Source organism: Chelonia mydas, chromosome 1 (genome assembly GCF_015237465.2).
Source record: "Chelonia mydas isolate rCheMyd1 chromosome 1, rCheMyd1.pri.v2, whole genome shotgun sequence".
NCBI classification, from domain to species: Eukaryota; Metazoa; Chordata; order Testudines; family Cheloniidae; genus Chelonia; species Chelonia mydas.
The window spans coordinates 60043332-60059073 of record NC_057849.1 but is presented as its reverse complement, the minus strand read 5'-3'; the positions used below and the strand labels follow the sequence as shown (position 1 = coordinate 60059073).

Here is a 15742-nt window from a genome sequence, read left to right as displayed (position 1 = left end):
GAGTAATACATTATGTTCACTATGTTTTAAAATATCTATTCTCCCCAGTACTCATTTAGGATAACATCTTAGGATTCAGAATGCACGCAACAGTTTATAGCAGTGAAGACCTTCCACCATTTCATGCAGGAATTGGGGCAGCTGGCATCCGAGAATTAGTCTTAGCCCCAACATAGAGGACTTGCCTAAATTGTACACACTGTAGTCAGCCCTGCTCTAGGGCAGAAGACCTTCAGCATTTCAAATTGGATGCAAACAGCACAAGCACACTGTCAACACCTGTTAGGTTCATGCTGTACTGGATACCTATAGAGGCCAAAACAAGGCAAATCCCTCTAGTAGCGTCATCCCCAAAGACTTCAGTAATGCACGCAAAATTGTATGACTAGTTCATATACCATGGATAATTTCAACTACTAACTACCAATTTTACATTTACCATTATGAATCAAAGACCTACATGACCAGCACCCCAACGCCTATAAGTACAGGCAGAACCTCTGTACTCAGTTAGGGCCTCCATTTTACATCTTAAATCAAAAAAGCACACCCGTAGCAACACAGCGACTCCTTGCACTATTTGGAGTTAGTGAAGGAGAGGACTCCAAAGAAAGTGCCACCTACCAACACTTCCTGTAGCACGTGATTTTCTGTTGGTGATCTCCCATTCAAGCACTGACTAGGACCAACACCTGCTTAGATTATGAAACCACAGTCCAAAATGGTATGGCTGTAAATTGTAAATATAAGCCGTTTTATAAGACAAACTTTCCCGCCTATTTAAACCAACCTGTGTGTGCTGTGCAACATGTTCATCATATTTTTCTTGGTTTTTATAGCCACGATCACAAGTATCACAATAATGAGAGAAAACTGGTTCTTTTTTCCTTTTGTTCTGTTAAAAGAGTAACACTGTTATGTTCATTTTTTCAAAAAATAAGTTACACTTTCTTTTAAATAGAAACCAATATGCCGGAATATGCTTTCAGGAAGATATTTAAATTATTTTAGATGGAATTTCAATAGTCAAAACATTTGATACATAATCTAGACAGAAAAATGACTAAAAAGATCAAATTATTGTGTTCCATATCTTGCAGTTTCCAACTCAAATGTGCTCAGTTTACAAGTTACATCTTTTTACTAAGTGTCACCACTGCCAACATAACCAAAATACCAAAGTGGCTTCATCACCAGAAATAAAGGCTGTTGCAAGGTTAGTATGTCTCAACAATAGAATCATGTGCACAATGTACGATTTCAATAAGTTGATTAGAGTATACCTCCCTTGAACGAATCCAGGACTTGCAGACTTGTCTCATCATGGAATGCTCTCATTTATAACATAATGATTAACATACGTTATAACATAACCCTAACCGGTGTGGTGGGATTAAGAGTACTGTAACCCAGAAGTACAACTGAGTTACTAAACTCCACGTAATAGCTATAATAAGTACCTTTTGCTTGAAGTTTCCACCTGGAGAATGTTTAAAAAATGCAGGTGTTTGTTCAGCTTGCCATTCTTGGGTAAAATGGCAATTTCCACCTTCAATAAAAAAAATTACAAGAAAAATGAAATTACACATAGCTGTTTAATACTTTCTTCAATATTATATTTGGGGAAAAGAGTGCACGCTAAATAACTGAAATAACCTTATAAAAATCTTTTAAAGAAAAACAGAAATATGGAAGTTTTTGATCCATCTGATATTCCTTACCTCATCTGTGTAACCACACTATTACACTACTTGTTATCTTATATCCCTTGGTGTCCTAAACGTCACTGTTGAGACTTCTCAGGATCTCCCTTATTCTATCAATCCTTTTAAAAAACTGCCTGAAAATCAGTGCTACCACTTAAAAAAAAAAAATCTAAAATACTGATTTATTATTATTTAAAAGTGCAGATAACACAGGAATGTTTTGGTTTGTTTTTTCAATAACATCATCAACATGGCAAACCCCAAAAGGACACAGCCTCCCTGGAGATATATTACAGCATCACCAAATCTTTGGCAAATAAAAGGCAAAAACCTGGTTTTAAGTTTCAGGATTGGGAAGCTTGGGAAAGAGCGTGGGAACTACCCCGTCCTTCTTTGAGTCATAAGCAAGAAGTAGCCAGCACTGGAGGAAAGCAACAACCACCTAAGCAGATCCGCAAGCCAAAGTGCACGTGAGAAGCAGGGCTGCAGCACCCAGGACCACTCCTCCGCACCCCCCACCCCCGAGACGCAGCTGGGGAGAAACCCCCTGCAGAAGGATGGATATGAGGAAACGAGGCAGGAGCCCCTCGGAGTGGGGTGGTCGTTGGGAGAACAGGGAGAGGGGGAATATCCGGCCCAGGTGCAGAAGCCCCTCCCTCTTGCCCCCGCGGGGGTCTCCCCTACCTGGGTGCGGGGCTGTCGGCCGCTCGCCGTACGCCGGTGACGGCTGGTACCATGCGCCAGGAGGCGGATAATCCCCAGGCGGCGGCGCCCAGAAGCTGGGGTCCCAGGCGGGGGGCCCCGGGGGCGGGCAGAACACAGGTGGCCTGAACACGGGAGGCGGCGGGTACCAGGCGAATGGATTCATGTCAGGCCCGAACAGACCCCTCCGGCCTCCCGTGCTGCCACTGCCAGCGGCGGCTGCCTCCACATGGGGGACGCAGGCGGCCACTGCATTATACGTCACTTCCGGCACTACTGTAAACACCCCGCCCCAAAGCCAGCGTGCGGAACCCCGCCGGCCGCACGACCGGGGAACATCATCGCACAGCGCCGGAAGAGCCATGGAGACTGTCAGCCGCCTGTGCGCCGGCGGGTTTGTCTGGGCCGCACGGGTCGCTACGCAATACGCATGCGCCTCCCGCGGCGGCGTTGTTGTGCCATGGCCCGAGAGCTGATGGGGCCGGCGCTGCCCCCGGGCTTTGCCCGCTGTGCCGAGGCGGACCCGGATGAGGACTTCAGCCAGGGTGAGGACGCGTTAGGGGGCCGGGCCGCCCCAGCGCCAGGGTTTAAGCGGCACCTGGGTGCGGCCCGGGAATACAGCCGTGAGGCGGGGGCTCCTCAGAGCGGTTCAGTCCGGTCCCAGCCGGGGGCTGTGGGTAGCCCCGGCGCCGCTCCGTGCTGGCCGAAGCAGCGCGTCCTCCCGTCTCCCGCCTCGGCGGGCCGGGCCGCCCCGCGGGACCCGTTAGCAAACCCCCGCACGGGGCTGTTTGCCCGCTGGCCGGCCGGGTGGCGCTTCCTGCGGCGCTTTCCAGCCGGCGGGGTCCGCCCCTTCCTTCGAAACGTTCTCGGGGTCCGCAAATGGAAAAGCGGTTGAACGCCGCGGCTGCGCGGCAAAGTGACCCCTCTCTCTTGGGTGCTCCTGCCCTGCTACAGCTAAGGCCGAGGCAAGCTGCTCGTTTCACAGCCGCTGATTTTCTGCGAGCTCTAATGCAAGTGATTTCTTTTTTTCTTTGTGACATTGAGGGCCACAGTTGCAACTTGCCTGGTGCTGCACCCCAGTTTTCAGATGATTTCATAGAGCCTGTCAAAGATAAACACACACGACCACTCTGTTTTCTTGTAGTTGTGTTCTAGGATATTTTACATCAGGGGTTTCTCAAACTTCGTTGCACCACGACCCCCTTCTGACAACAAAAATTACTACACGACCCCAGGAGGGGAGGGACTGAGCTCGCCTGAACCCTGGTGCCCCAGGTGGGGGGGGGGCCGGGGGCACAAAGCCCGACCTCTGGGCTCCAGGCGGGGGTGGGGAGCCGAAACCCAAAGGCTTCAACCCCAGGCAGGCGCCTGTAACTTGAGCCCCACTGTCCAGGACTGTAGCTGTTGGGCTTCAACCCTGGGCAGTGGGGCTCGGGGTTTGGCCCCAAGCCCCAGCAAGTCTAAGCCAGCCCTTGTGATCCACTTTGCGGTCCCGACCCACAGATTGAGAACTGCTGTTTTACACACACAGAGCTGCCATATAATTTACTATTTTCTCTCCTCCGGGGAGGTATTGTTAATGCTACTGACTTTTTTAGACTTACTACTTTTTTCTGGCCTTACACTTTGTCTATTTAAGGTTTCATAGCATTTGCTTGTCCTTTAACTGAATTTTGTCATCTGTGATAGACCGCAGATACCTCGGGTTTGGTTCACATAGAGTAGGTTGCTTTGTCATGCTTCACTATTTGCTGCTGCATTTGTCTTAAGAAAGGACTATATTTTAAACTCATTTATTTTGGGGAGGATGTTTAAATTATGTCTTAGCGCAAAATTGAACTATGTATTTGAAAACAATTTAACTTAATTCATTCTGTCTATGAGTATTCTTACAACCATATTTGAGCACCCACATTACCCCTCTGAAAATCACATCCAATGTGTTTTGCAATGCATAAAATCACCGGACAAATATAAAATACAGCGCTTTATATATCTTATGCTGCTTATGCTGATCTACATTGTGCTAGTTCTGAAGAAGCCTTTGGGCAAACAGTCAAGATGCTGGTATTATTGCTATGTGCTGTTGGAATGCCCTTGAGAAAGATCTAAAGTGGCTTTGCAACAAATTCTGTAAAACATTGTCTGCAGCACAAATAAATGGATTTAAGCTAAACCTCATTCAGTATTATGAGATAATTCTCTAGAGGAATTTTAAAATGGTTACTTAACATGTGTAAAATGATCTTAAAAGGTTATTATACGGAGGCAGATTATGTTAACCATTTTTAAACAATATTACTTTATTCTTAGTTTAAAGGTCTATCTGTGGTGCATGGGAGGATATTTGATGGGGGGAACTGGTGCACCTTGCTAGGGGATAAGGATGTCAGCATTCCACACCTGCCACTGCTGCCACCACTTCCCAGCTGCTCCTTCCTGGGCCTTGCTCTTGTTTGACTGATACTTGATGTTTTTTTTCTTTTGACCTGATCTGAACAACTCTTCAAATATGTATTTTTTTCACTTGTTTGGTAGTTGAATTTATGTATGAGCTTGTCCTTCGCTTTTCCTCAGGGACATTTTCATTTCTAGACCTCTTTTTTAGCATCTACCTTCTTTAGAAAGAAAAGGAGTACTTGCGGCACCTGAGCGACTAACAAATTTATTAGAGCATAAGCTTTCGTGAGCTACAGCTCACTTCATCGTATGCATCCAGTGAAGTGAGCTGTAGCTCACGAAAGCTTAGCTCTAATAAATTTGTTAGTCTCTCGGGTGCCACAAGTACTCCTTTTCTTTTCACGGATACAAACTAACACGGCTGCTACTCTGTAGCCTACCTTCTTTAGAGAAAATGACCTACAAAATTGTGCACTTTCAATCTTGTAATTCCATCAGAAAGGGTTAATTTGATACCTTAAATCAGAAGAGTGAAGACAACCATTTATTAATGTCAATATTCATGAAATGGAATTGCTACTTCACATGCACAGTTTGGTTATGTGTAATTTTCATAAGGCAGTATGTCAGCAAATATTTAATAATCCATTCTTTTGGCTTCATTATGCCTACTTATTGGTTTTGCATATAACATACTACATTAAACAACTACATTAAAAGGGCACTATTAAGGTTTCAACATCAAGCATTCAAAAGTTAGGAGATGCTAGAAGTAAGGTTTCTTTTACTTGACACAAAGTTCATATTCACACCAAATTTTAAGTCCCTGCTTCAAAGGATCTGTTAAAAGAAGAGATTGTTTTGCCCATGTTAAAAAATTCTGCCAATGTATTTTTCCATAGCCCTGTTCTTAGAAAATGCGGAACCATTTTGGCTGAAATTTTCCAAATATTTCAGCCCGAGACAGACACCAGGCATGGAAAACTTAAGCCCAAATGGTTAATATTTGGTAAAGTGTTAAGTCTCTGAAAACAGGGTCTTATAATGGGGAGTTTGGGGCAACCTTAATAATAGGTAGCATTAGCAGCCCAATTTATAATTGTCTGTCACACCTGTAGGATACTTTATTCGTTTAGGTTCTGATCCTGCAAACATTTATACATAAATTTAACTTTATACATGTGTAATGCCACTGAATTTAAGTTGTGTAAAGTTGAGAATGTGCATAGGTGCTTTCAGGGTCTTAAATCTATTTTTGATCAGTTATTTAAAAATATATATGCCATGCATTCAGTTACACTGATCAAACAAACCAAAATGGGTAACATATTGACAGTAGTCAGTATAATATGTTGCTTACTAATCCTTGGCCTCTTTCCTGTGTCTTCCATAATCACATTTTATAATTTTTTGGTGGGGTGGAGGGGATGCACAACTCTGACCAGAAATATCTGGTATTGAAATGGACTCGTGGATCTGTTGTCTTGGTTCATTTCATTTCCATGCAAACAAGAAGCTGAGATGAGAGGCAGATCAGTGCTTGCTTTGTAAATTGTATGTTGTTCTTGTTTTGTGTTTTAGTTACGTGAAGAAATGATGAGTTGTGTAATGTCCCCTTTAATCTTTCTCATCCTTGTCTAAGACTTACCTAATAAAAGTTGAACCTAAGAGACTAACAGATTTATTTGAGCATAAGCTTTCGTGAGCTACAGCTCACTTCATCGGATGCATGCAGTGGAAAATACAGTGGGGAGATTTTATATACACAGAGAACATGAAACAATGGGTGTTACCATACACACTGTAATGAGAGTGATCAGGTAAGGTGAAAGATTACCAGCAGGAGAAAAAAAAGAAACCACCTTTTGTAATGATAATCATAGTGGGCCATTTCCAGCAGTTGGCAAGAATGTGTGAGGAACAGTAGAAGGGGAAAAATATGCCATGTTTATTCCCCCCCCATTGTTCCTCACACGTTCTTGTCAACTGCTGGAAATGGCCCACTATGATTATCATTACAAAAGGTGGTTTCTTTTTTTTTCTCCTGCTGGTAATCTTTCACCTTACCTGATCGCTCTCATTACAGTGTGTATGGTAACACCCATTGTTTCACGTTCTCTGTGTATATAAAATCTCCCCACTGTATTTTTCCACTGCATGCATCCAATGAAGCGAGCTGTAGCTCACGAAAGCTTATGCTCAAATAAATTTGTTAGTCTCTAAGATGCCACAAATACTCCTTTTCTTTTTGCGGATACAGACTAACACAGCTGCTACTCTGAAACCAATTAAAAGTTGAGCTTCTAGATGGATCTGGTTTATTTTGCATAATTTAAAAGGTCACAGCTCTTTAACTGTAGATGTCATTTTCTCTCAGCCTTCATTTATTTGACTTCATTGTACCTGATCTTTTTTTGTTCTAATTCTTTGGCTGTAGTAAAAGTTCACTGTACCTCTTCCCAGACAAATAAGTTTCCCTTCCCTGCCTTAAAATCAGTGTTTGAAATTTCAAAAGGCCCTGTGGAGTTTATGCCTCAGAATGCACTGTGAAATTATAAAAAGTCCAGTAGTGTCAGAGCCATTCAATCCTGTGATATCAATTATTCATTTAGGCCCTAATTCAACAAAGAAATCAATCTTTATTCAGCAAATTATTCAAGCTTGTTCTTAGTGCTCGGCTGTGTCAGGACCTTTGTTAAATCATTGTTAACGCTTATGTAGAGACAGGACTGTTTTGAATAAAGTTAAATCCAGTGAAGTACACATTTTGATGATGCCAAAAGTGGTAATATTCATTTAAAGTGTTTAATAAAATATCCACACTAAATCTTCATGTTTAGTTGCAGGTCCAGTATTGCCTCCTGGCTACAAAAAAAGCTCAGAAATGCATGACCGTGATGAAGGCCCCAAGTCTCCTCCTCTGCTCAGAGAAGCAAATAGAGATTCTGAAGAGGAGCAGGACACTGATCCAGTACCCAAGTCAGTCTGTGTGTCATTCATGTAATTTACACTGGTAAAATAAGCAGAAATTGGACCACTTCATACAATGAGTTGACTGAATTAGCCCAGATGCAGAATCGGAAAGGGGCTATATTATGCAACTAAAAAAAGCATACACGAAAATAAAGTCTGCTAACGTTGTCCCCTCATCCTTTCCAGGGTGATAGTGGCTACCTAATCTGTGTGTCTCCTTAGACTGTGACTGGCTTGTTCAGTGCAATCTAAATTTTTCATTTCACTTTAATTTTGTGTCTAGGTTGACGTGTCACTTAACCTTTAGATTGTACGTTTAATTTGTGTGTATACACAACAGATGTGGATGGTGGGCACTTATTAGAAATCTGAAAACTTAATATTGAGTGAATTCTGTTTCCAAAGTACAGCAAGTTTCCCTGTAGAAAGTAAGAAGCAGCTTGTTAGTATAACTAATATTAAAGTTGCTGTGATGGGCCTGTTCATGGAAGTGTATTTTGGTAAACTATATCTTTGCTAGCAATAAGCAATGGCATCTATAGTAGACTTTGAGTGGACTGTCAATTTTGAAATTAGTGTTTCCTAATATAAATGTATATTAAGAAACGTATTGGAGGTAGGAATGAAATTTTGAGGTAAAAAAAAAGAAAAAGGCCAAAATTTTCAAACCTTGTATACCTAAACTTAGACTCCTATATCCATATTTAGGAACTTAAATAGAAGTGGCTCAATTTTCAGAAGTTCTAAGCACCTACAAATCTCATTGAAGTTAATAGCTAGAGGTGCTTAGCATCTTTGAAAATTAAGCCTCTTCTAACTTTAGGCATAAAGTCTTGAAAAATGTGGCCTTTGACTCTACATGAATATAAACATACTAACTGGAGATACTGCACCTGTTTTAGGAACAGGTATATGGTAAGAATACTCAGATTGTCATAACATCAAAGTTATAGATCACATGGATGATCACAGGGAAAATTAGATTACCAATGACATAGTGAACAATTTTCAACTCCCAGTAGGCCTGATCCAACTCTGATTCTCTAGCAAGTTAATAGGAATCTTTCTATTGACTTCAGTGGGAACTGGTTTGGGCTCCTAGATACAGTGTTCATGTTAACTCTATTATCTGTTTATCTTAAACATTTTTATCTCCTTTTTAGGCTATTATCTATTTAACTTAGATATTTGTAACATGCCTGTCGTCATAATACTGTATATAGGGACCAGTCTGACTCCCACTGACATCAGCGTAAACATTCCTGTGCGTGATCAAGCTCTAAACAAGTGTGGGTATGGTTTTTTTTTTAATAGCAAATCTCAGCAAACTGCACATACTCAAATTTAATTGGACTAGTCAAATGTGCAAAGTTTAAGAACATGTAAGTGTTTGCAGGATTGGAGTCTTAGAGGGCATTATACGATTTCCATGTAATGATCGTTACTGTAAATAGTCCCCACTTCCCCCCAGGGTTTTATTTACTCATTGTTCGGTCTAAAATTCGATTTGGAAAAGTACTAGTCAAAATGTATAGAATGATGGTAAAAATGTAGCAAGAAATATGCTGGTGTTAAAACTACTTTATGCATGCAAAACAGCATTACCATGTTTTACTATTTGATTTTCTCTTTCTGCACACCAATAACATTTTTTTTTAAAATGTCACTGCAGTGTAAGAATGAGATTTATGCTAACAAATATTTAATTGCTCCAAATTTTCAGATTCTTATGCTGTGTTTCCATGGTAACAGCAAGATAGTACATAATGTAAGACTTTTGGAAATCATTTTTATTTTTTTTTCCTTTAAAGTATAGATAATTGCCATCTATGTCAGAGTAATTATTAAGCTCAATCACTGTATTTGTAGAAAACAGAAAAGAGCTCGGGAAGATGACGATGATGGCTTTTTTGGACCTGCTCTTCCTCCTGGGTTTAAAAAGCAGGATGATTCTCCAGAGAGGTAATTAAAGCGGAATAGTGTTCAGGCTCCTCTTGTTAAAACATAATTATTTTCAATAAAATATTTTGTGGCTCTATCAGTGAACACCTTAGTTATACTTAAGATTTATGTGATTAGAATTCCTTCTTCCACATAGCAGTGTTCCTTTGTAATTTGAGTACAAAATTCCCCATGTACCCTCTGGAAAGTCCGAGAGAAGAGGAAAATTGTATATGAACTGTCTAATCATATTTTGAATATCAAATTTCTCCCACCTTCTAAGATAAAGCTCAAAAAGAGTATGCTATACGTGTTAGTCAGGCAAACTGTTGTATGGTGTACGCTTGTGGTTTTTTTCAATATTTTTTTTTGAAGATTTTATTGGTATTAGGCCCAAACTCTATGAACTCCTCAGGTGCGGGGGCCCACCTGCATGGAACTCATTGCAGGACTGAGGTGTTAATTTGTTCCTATGTCATATAATACGGTTATATGACTGCAGTGGTTGTTTTGTTAATACACTGGGATCATTAGTTTTCTTCATGTAAACAATGCTGAATGGTGTATATTTGTTAAAATCATATTTTACTAAATCAGCATTGTTTATAGCCTCTTTGTCAGAAACTAAGCCCATTCAACCACACGCAATTATAAAATACCTATTGGAGAAAGATAGTTGTTAATTTTCCTTTCAGAATTTAACTGTATCTGACAGCCTCCTAATCTTCACATCAATCTCAGCTCTTTCCAGTGTAATCCAAAATGATATTCTGTACAGAAATCACTACTTTCAAGAGAATGTTGTTAGATAAAATGTTCAGCAGAAACTTCCTTGCAGATTTGCTTTTGACATCCGTGCTGTTTGCTTCCTCAGTGCTATAAAGAGTTAGTAGATAAAATGATCCAATATTTACCTGTCAGAAATAATGTCATTGTTAGGAAGATGAGCCAGTCTGCTGCTGAACAGTTCTGGTTGTAGCATTACAGTCTGCAAGAAATTCCATAGTTGAAAGTGTTTCTCCAATCTGAGAGCTTCTATTGAGAGAGAATTTCTATATATTAAGAAATACGACTGTCTGTCCTCCAGGTTTAAATCTGTTGAGATGATTTGGGGAAACTCTCTGTGTACAATGTATAAATTCTGGTTAATTTTATGATATTGTATCATTGGGTGCTGCAACGTGAAGTAGGTCTACCATGGGCTGCCAGGGTCCATGACATCTCTCTCACTCTCATAAACACACCCGTCTGGAAGAAATTACAGAACAGATAAAATAAATCATTAACTTTAACAACTGAACTCTGGCTGAACAATGGGTATGTTAAGGATGGTGCTTGGCAGAGCCCAAAACCTGAGCTGTGTGACTAGTGGTTGGAGCTAGCAGCAGAGACAGGGTTGTGATCACACCGGAGGTCAGAAGCCACGCCAGGGGTCAAAATCAGAGTCTGCAACTGGGTCAGGGCAAGGAAGCAGGCAACAGGAACAAGGCATGGTAGAGAGGAAGCAGGGACCTGGTCTCAGGGGTCTGCGCATCAACAGGCCTAATGACTAGTTGCTCAGACAAGGAATGGGACAGGAAGTCTTGTACCCGGTGGTGTCCAATCGGCTGTTAGCCATCTGACCATGGTGAGTCAGTGGGTGTAGCTTCTGTGATGAGATATTAGCAGCAGTTCTGTTGTCCGCCCTTCTAGCTCAATGGCACAGAAGATAAGGCTGCTGCTTAACAGCCCTGCAGGCCTGGCTTTGAGACCTGTGGCACCTGACCGTGTCTGAGCTGTGAGAACTAATTCTGCCTAGGTTGTCTGAAGGGAAGAAGGTTTGAAGAGTGGAAAAATCCCTTAACAGGAAACCAAAGAAACCAGGTGGTAATACCTTTAAATACTCAGAGGGAGTCAGACACAAGGAGAAGCTTGGGCAGGAGAGGGGAACAAACAGAACTTGTTTTTGTAGCAAAGGGGACCTTTGACTGTAGAACCAGCCAAGGTCAACGGAGGCTGGCTGGAGGAAAGAGAGGGAGAAGAGATCAGAGAGATTCCATGTTCCAAAGGAGAAGCCATGTACAGGAGAGCAGGGAGAGAGGAAGGATCCCAAACTCCAGAAACAAATACTGAGCCAAATCCCAAAGAATGCTCAAGAGAGGTGAGAAAACTGAGGCAGGGATGGTGTGCAGATGTTGTATTGTTTTGTCTAGATATGTATATGTCTTGTGCTATCTGTAGTAAAGAGTGACTAGTTTGAGAACTTTTTCAAAGCCTGTGCATTGTGTGTTTCAACTATCGTATACCTAGAGAGGTGAATGTAAACTAGATTTCCCTCAAAGTTGGCACTCTGGGAAAGGCTATGCTTAAGATACTGGAGAACCTGGGGGAGCTAGCACAAAACATAGGGTGTAGGCAGTTGAACTTTCAGGAGGTAGTGTAAGCTGGAAGATCTGCACATCCAGAATGTGGCCAGTGATCCAAAGGCAGTGCCTGGACTCTGCTTAGACTCAGGAAGCTTAAAAGCACGTGGACTCAAAACAGCAGCTTGGTGAGTGTCCGGCAGGCGAAGTTATACCAGGGCTTCCACATCTTTAATGCAATAAAACTGTCTCCAAATGTGTAGTTAAAAGTAGTATAAATAGCTGTATAATTATTTCAGAGTAACATGGTATCTCAGCGCTTGCTTTCATTATAAGGACCATTACCCTCTCATCCTTCAAATCCCTCCTCAAGGAACGATTTCTGCTGTCACACATAAAGGAAGTCAGCCAAACAATGGCTAGGTGGGACAGCAGCTGGGGAAAGCTGATTTTATTATTTATTTGCGTTTTTTTTTAATCTTTAGATTATTTGGGACCATCTAGTTGTACACATCAATAACAACTCTATGTGACTGTTACCCTTCTTCTCCCGGTTATTATTGTATAAATGCAAGTAAATGTGAACCAGCACCCTGCACGGTGGGGTCCTGGGTACTACCACAGCACAAATAATACTGAAAACATGTTTCATTGGACAAGAGACGTTCTTTCAGCCATATAAAAATAGGATCTCTAATAAAACAGCCAAAGGGTCTGCTCCTGAAAGCTTTACACAGTTAGTCCTCTTGATGTCGACGGGACTACTCATGTGAACATGGCTAGCAGGATTGGGCCCAGAGGGGGAAAGGCAGCCATTTAAAGGTGCACTAAAGAGCAATGAACTGTGCACTTTTCACTTCTACTTTCTGACATAGAGTAGATTCCGCTTACTAGCAATCCCTTGGTTGCCAGCAAAAAGTTGGTACTGTATTATTGTCAGTTGCTAATAAGTGAAAGGCAGGTTTCTGAGGTAGCACCCAGGGAAAGAAGTGCTTGGACATGCCTTTCCTGGCCGCAGTCCTGTAAGCCTGGCTGCAGGCAGGGCAGCAGCAGGGATGGAAGCTGCAGTCTGGATGCTGGGGCTTTCTCTGGGGATCAGAGATGCTGGTGACCCTTGGGGCTGCACCATACCTCTCCCTGAACTCTCCAAAGGTTGGGGCTCAGTATGTCCCAGCACTTCGTTCCTTCAACAGTGCATGCCCCCAGCAGGGCACAGCCTGGAGAGTTCAGGGAGCAGTACCATGCAGCTCCGACATCTGTGCTGCATTTCCCCTCTCCACTGTTCTCCTGACCACATCCTCCCGTGCCAGTCCACAGCCACTTACCTCCTGTGTGGTCCATGTGCACAGGCTGATTTGCCAGGCAGCTGTCCCAGAAGGAAGTACTGGGATGGACTGAGCACCTGCCACAGACAGTTATTCAGGCCTGCAGCCAGGGAAGCACGTGCAAGGCTGTGTGCAGGGTGTACACAGCACATCCCAGCGGTTCCTTCCCCGACTGCAGGCCCGCAAACCTGTGTGCAGTTGTTTTTTTAAAAAAAAAGAAAAAGAAAGATTCTTAATAAGCAGCATGCTGTTGCCAATATCCAAATTCCATTTACATTGATGTTAATGGAATAGGATCGATTACCAGCAAAATCTTGCCAGTAACCAAAAGTTGCTAGTATCCGGATTGCTATTAAGCAGGATATACTGTATTAAGAGTGTCTTAAAGTCTTTTAGTCCCCTACCCTCCCGCATTTTTTTTTTTTGTTTAGTGACTTGCTTCTAAATGGTCAAATTAAACAAAGCACAGTTAGGGCTAATGTGCATTAACTGAACATATGGGGCCAGATTGTGCCCCATTCTGTGTGCTGGCACAAGGGAGCAAAGGGGCATTAAAGGGATCCCCTTGCACCTTGAGAGAAACAGACTTTGCAGAGCTACCATCTCCCCTTTTTGAGCAAATGTGTGAAAAGGGCATGGACCAGGCAGAGCCTTGTCTCTCTTCTACCGCTCCCCAGTGCACTGGCAGTGTAACTATGCTGGGACATTGAGGAGCACATGATGTGACTGGTATAGATCTGATGCCATTTACTCCCTCCCCAGATTAGTGGGGAGAGTGGGAAGGAGATTGTGATGCCTAGTTGCAGTCTCCCTCCTGGGCTATTCCAGGGGCAGCAAAACAACACAGTGCCCCTTATTCTGGTCAGATTACAATCTGCTCAATCTAGTCCATAATTACTGAAACAAAATGATGCATGTTGATTTCAGTGCATGGATATCCCAATGTATGATTGGCTCATAAGTGTGTGTGGATATACTGTTTATGCCTTGTATAATATATCCCCCACTCCTTTCGAACATCTTTATTTCTCAGACACATCTTTCAAATTTGTCAAAGCATATATTCTTAACTGAGCACTGTATATATGACAATTTTCAGCTTTTAAAACACCTTTTTTGAGTTAGTTAAGTACAAAATATAAATGAACCGTTTTCTTTAGTTTTGAAAAGAATATCCCCCTCTAACAATATTATAATATGAAAATTCAACTTGTGAATATTTTCGGAAAAAAAATTAAAATCAGAGTTGAAAACAAACATAAGACGTTTTAGCCCCAAGTGTACAAATTTTGAAGAAATTAAGCCTCATAAAAATAGGATTGGAGAAGAGAGTGCATTTTCAACCATAATAATAGCTATGGCTTGAAAAATCTAGTGACTAATGGGGAAACTCTCAGGCAAGTAGGGGGTCCTCAATGCATCGATTTTTTTGCATAACTTAAAATTTCATTTTAAAAAATATTGTTTCCTGCCCTTATATTTCTAAAAATAATCTTCTGCATATGTGCCAAAAGTAAACAGCAGCCCTGTTTTCTGCCTGAGTCTGTAGAAAAACAGCAAAGCTGTGCCAAACAGCAGAGCGTATTAACAAGATTTCACTCGGATTCGCACTTGCTGTTCGAGATGATCTGGGCAGCCAGGAAGCTGTCAAAAATCATGTCCGCTCCATGCTGCTGAGGAAAGCCCTGAGCAGCAGCAGCAGCAGAGTTCTTCATACAGAAGACACCACAGAAATGGAGGCTGTGGGACGTGTAGAATATTGAAAACCATTTTCCTACCCACTCCTTGGAACAGCCTACAAGGTGGGAGGGGGTAGAGTAACGGAGGCCTGCCCCTCTCTCAGGCTTTGTCGACATGGGGAAGTTTTATGGGTTATACAGGTATAACCCCCAGCATAGATACCCTACTCTGGACTATGAGGGAACATCTGCACTGCAGCTGGGGTGTGATTCTCAGCACGGGTAGACAGACTCATGCTAACTCTGCCTCAGCTAGTGTGCTAAAAATTGCAGAGCAGACACTGCAGCATGGGCAGCAGCTAGGGCTAACCACCCAAGCTTGGACTAAGGGCTTCGGCAGGCTTGGACTCAGGCAACTAGCCCAAGCCGCTGTCAGTGTGGCAACATCCACGTGACTTAGTGTGCTAGCTCTGCCTGAGCTAGCACAGGTCTGTCTACCCGCACTCACAATCACACTCCGGCTACAGTGTCATAGCCAGAGTAGCTTTCTCTTGTTTGGCGGACACCCCTCCCCAAGCAACGTAAGCTAAACCGAAGAAAGGCACTCTTCCGCCAAAATAAGGGGTACTGCCAGTATAAATGTATTTGTTTTAAATTCACACTTCGGTTATACC

General features: G+C 42.4%; 2 protein-coding genes across 5 annotated transcripts in view; one reads left to right on the top strand and one right to left on the bottom strand.

The window, feature by feature from the left end:
• The window catches only part of NUFIP1 (nuclear FMR1 interacting protein 1), a 31018-nt gene extending 28246 nt beyond the window's left edge, over nt 1–2772 (bottom strand). The window contains exons 1-3 of the mRNA XM_007058769.4: nt 2391–2772; nt 1461–1549; nt 791–895 (exon numbers count right to left, since the gene is read on the bottom strand). Coding sequence (XP_007058831.3) covers nt 791–895; nt 1461–1549; nt 2391–2772 — 576 coding nt within the window. The remainder of the gene's footprint in view (nt 1–790; nt 896–1460; nt 1550–2390) is intronic.
• A 45-nt stretch (nt 2773–2817) lies between these two features.
• GPALPP1 (GPALPP motifs containing 1) overlaps nt 2818–15742 on the top strand; it is a 34738-nt gene continuing 21813 nt past the window's right edge. Inside the window, exons 1-3 of one of the 4 annotated variants that reach the window (XM_043522695.1) lie at nt 2818–2953; nt 7655–7791; nt 9651–9743. In XM_043522695.1, the coding sequence (XP_043378630.1) occupies nt 2936–2953; nt 7655–7791; nt 9651–9743 (248 nt within the window). In that variant the 5' untranslated portion in view covers nt 2818–2935. Of the gene's footprint in view, nt 2954–7648; nt 7792–9650; nt 9744–15742 lie in introns of all 4 variants that reach the window. The other 3 variants (XM_043522693.1, XM_037894375.2, XM_037894369.2) reach the window with 3 other exon arrangements.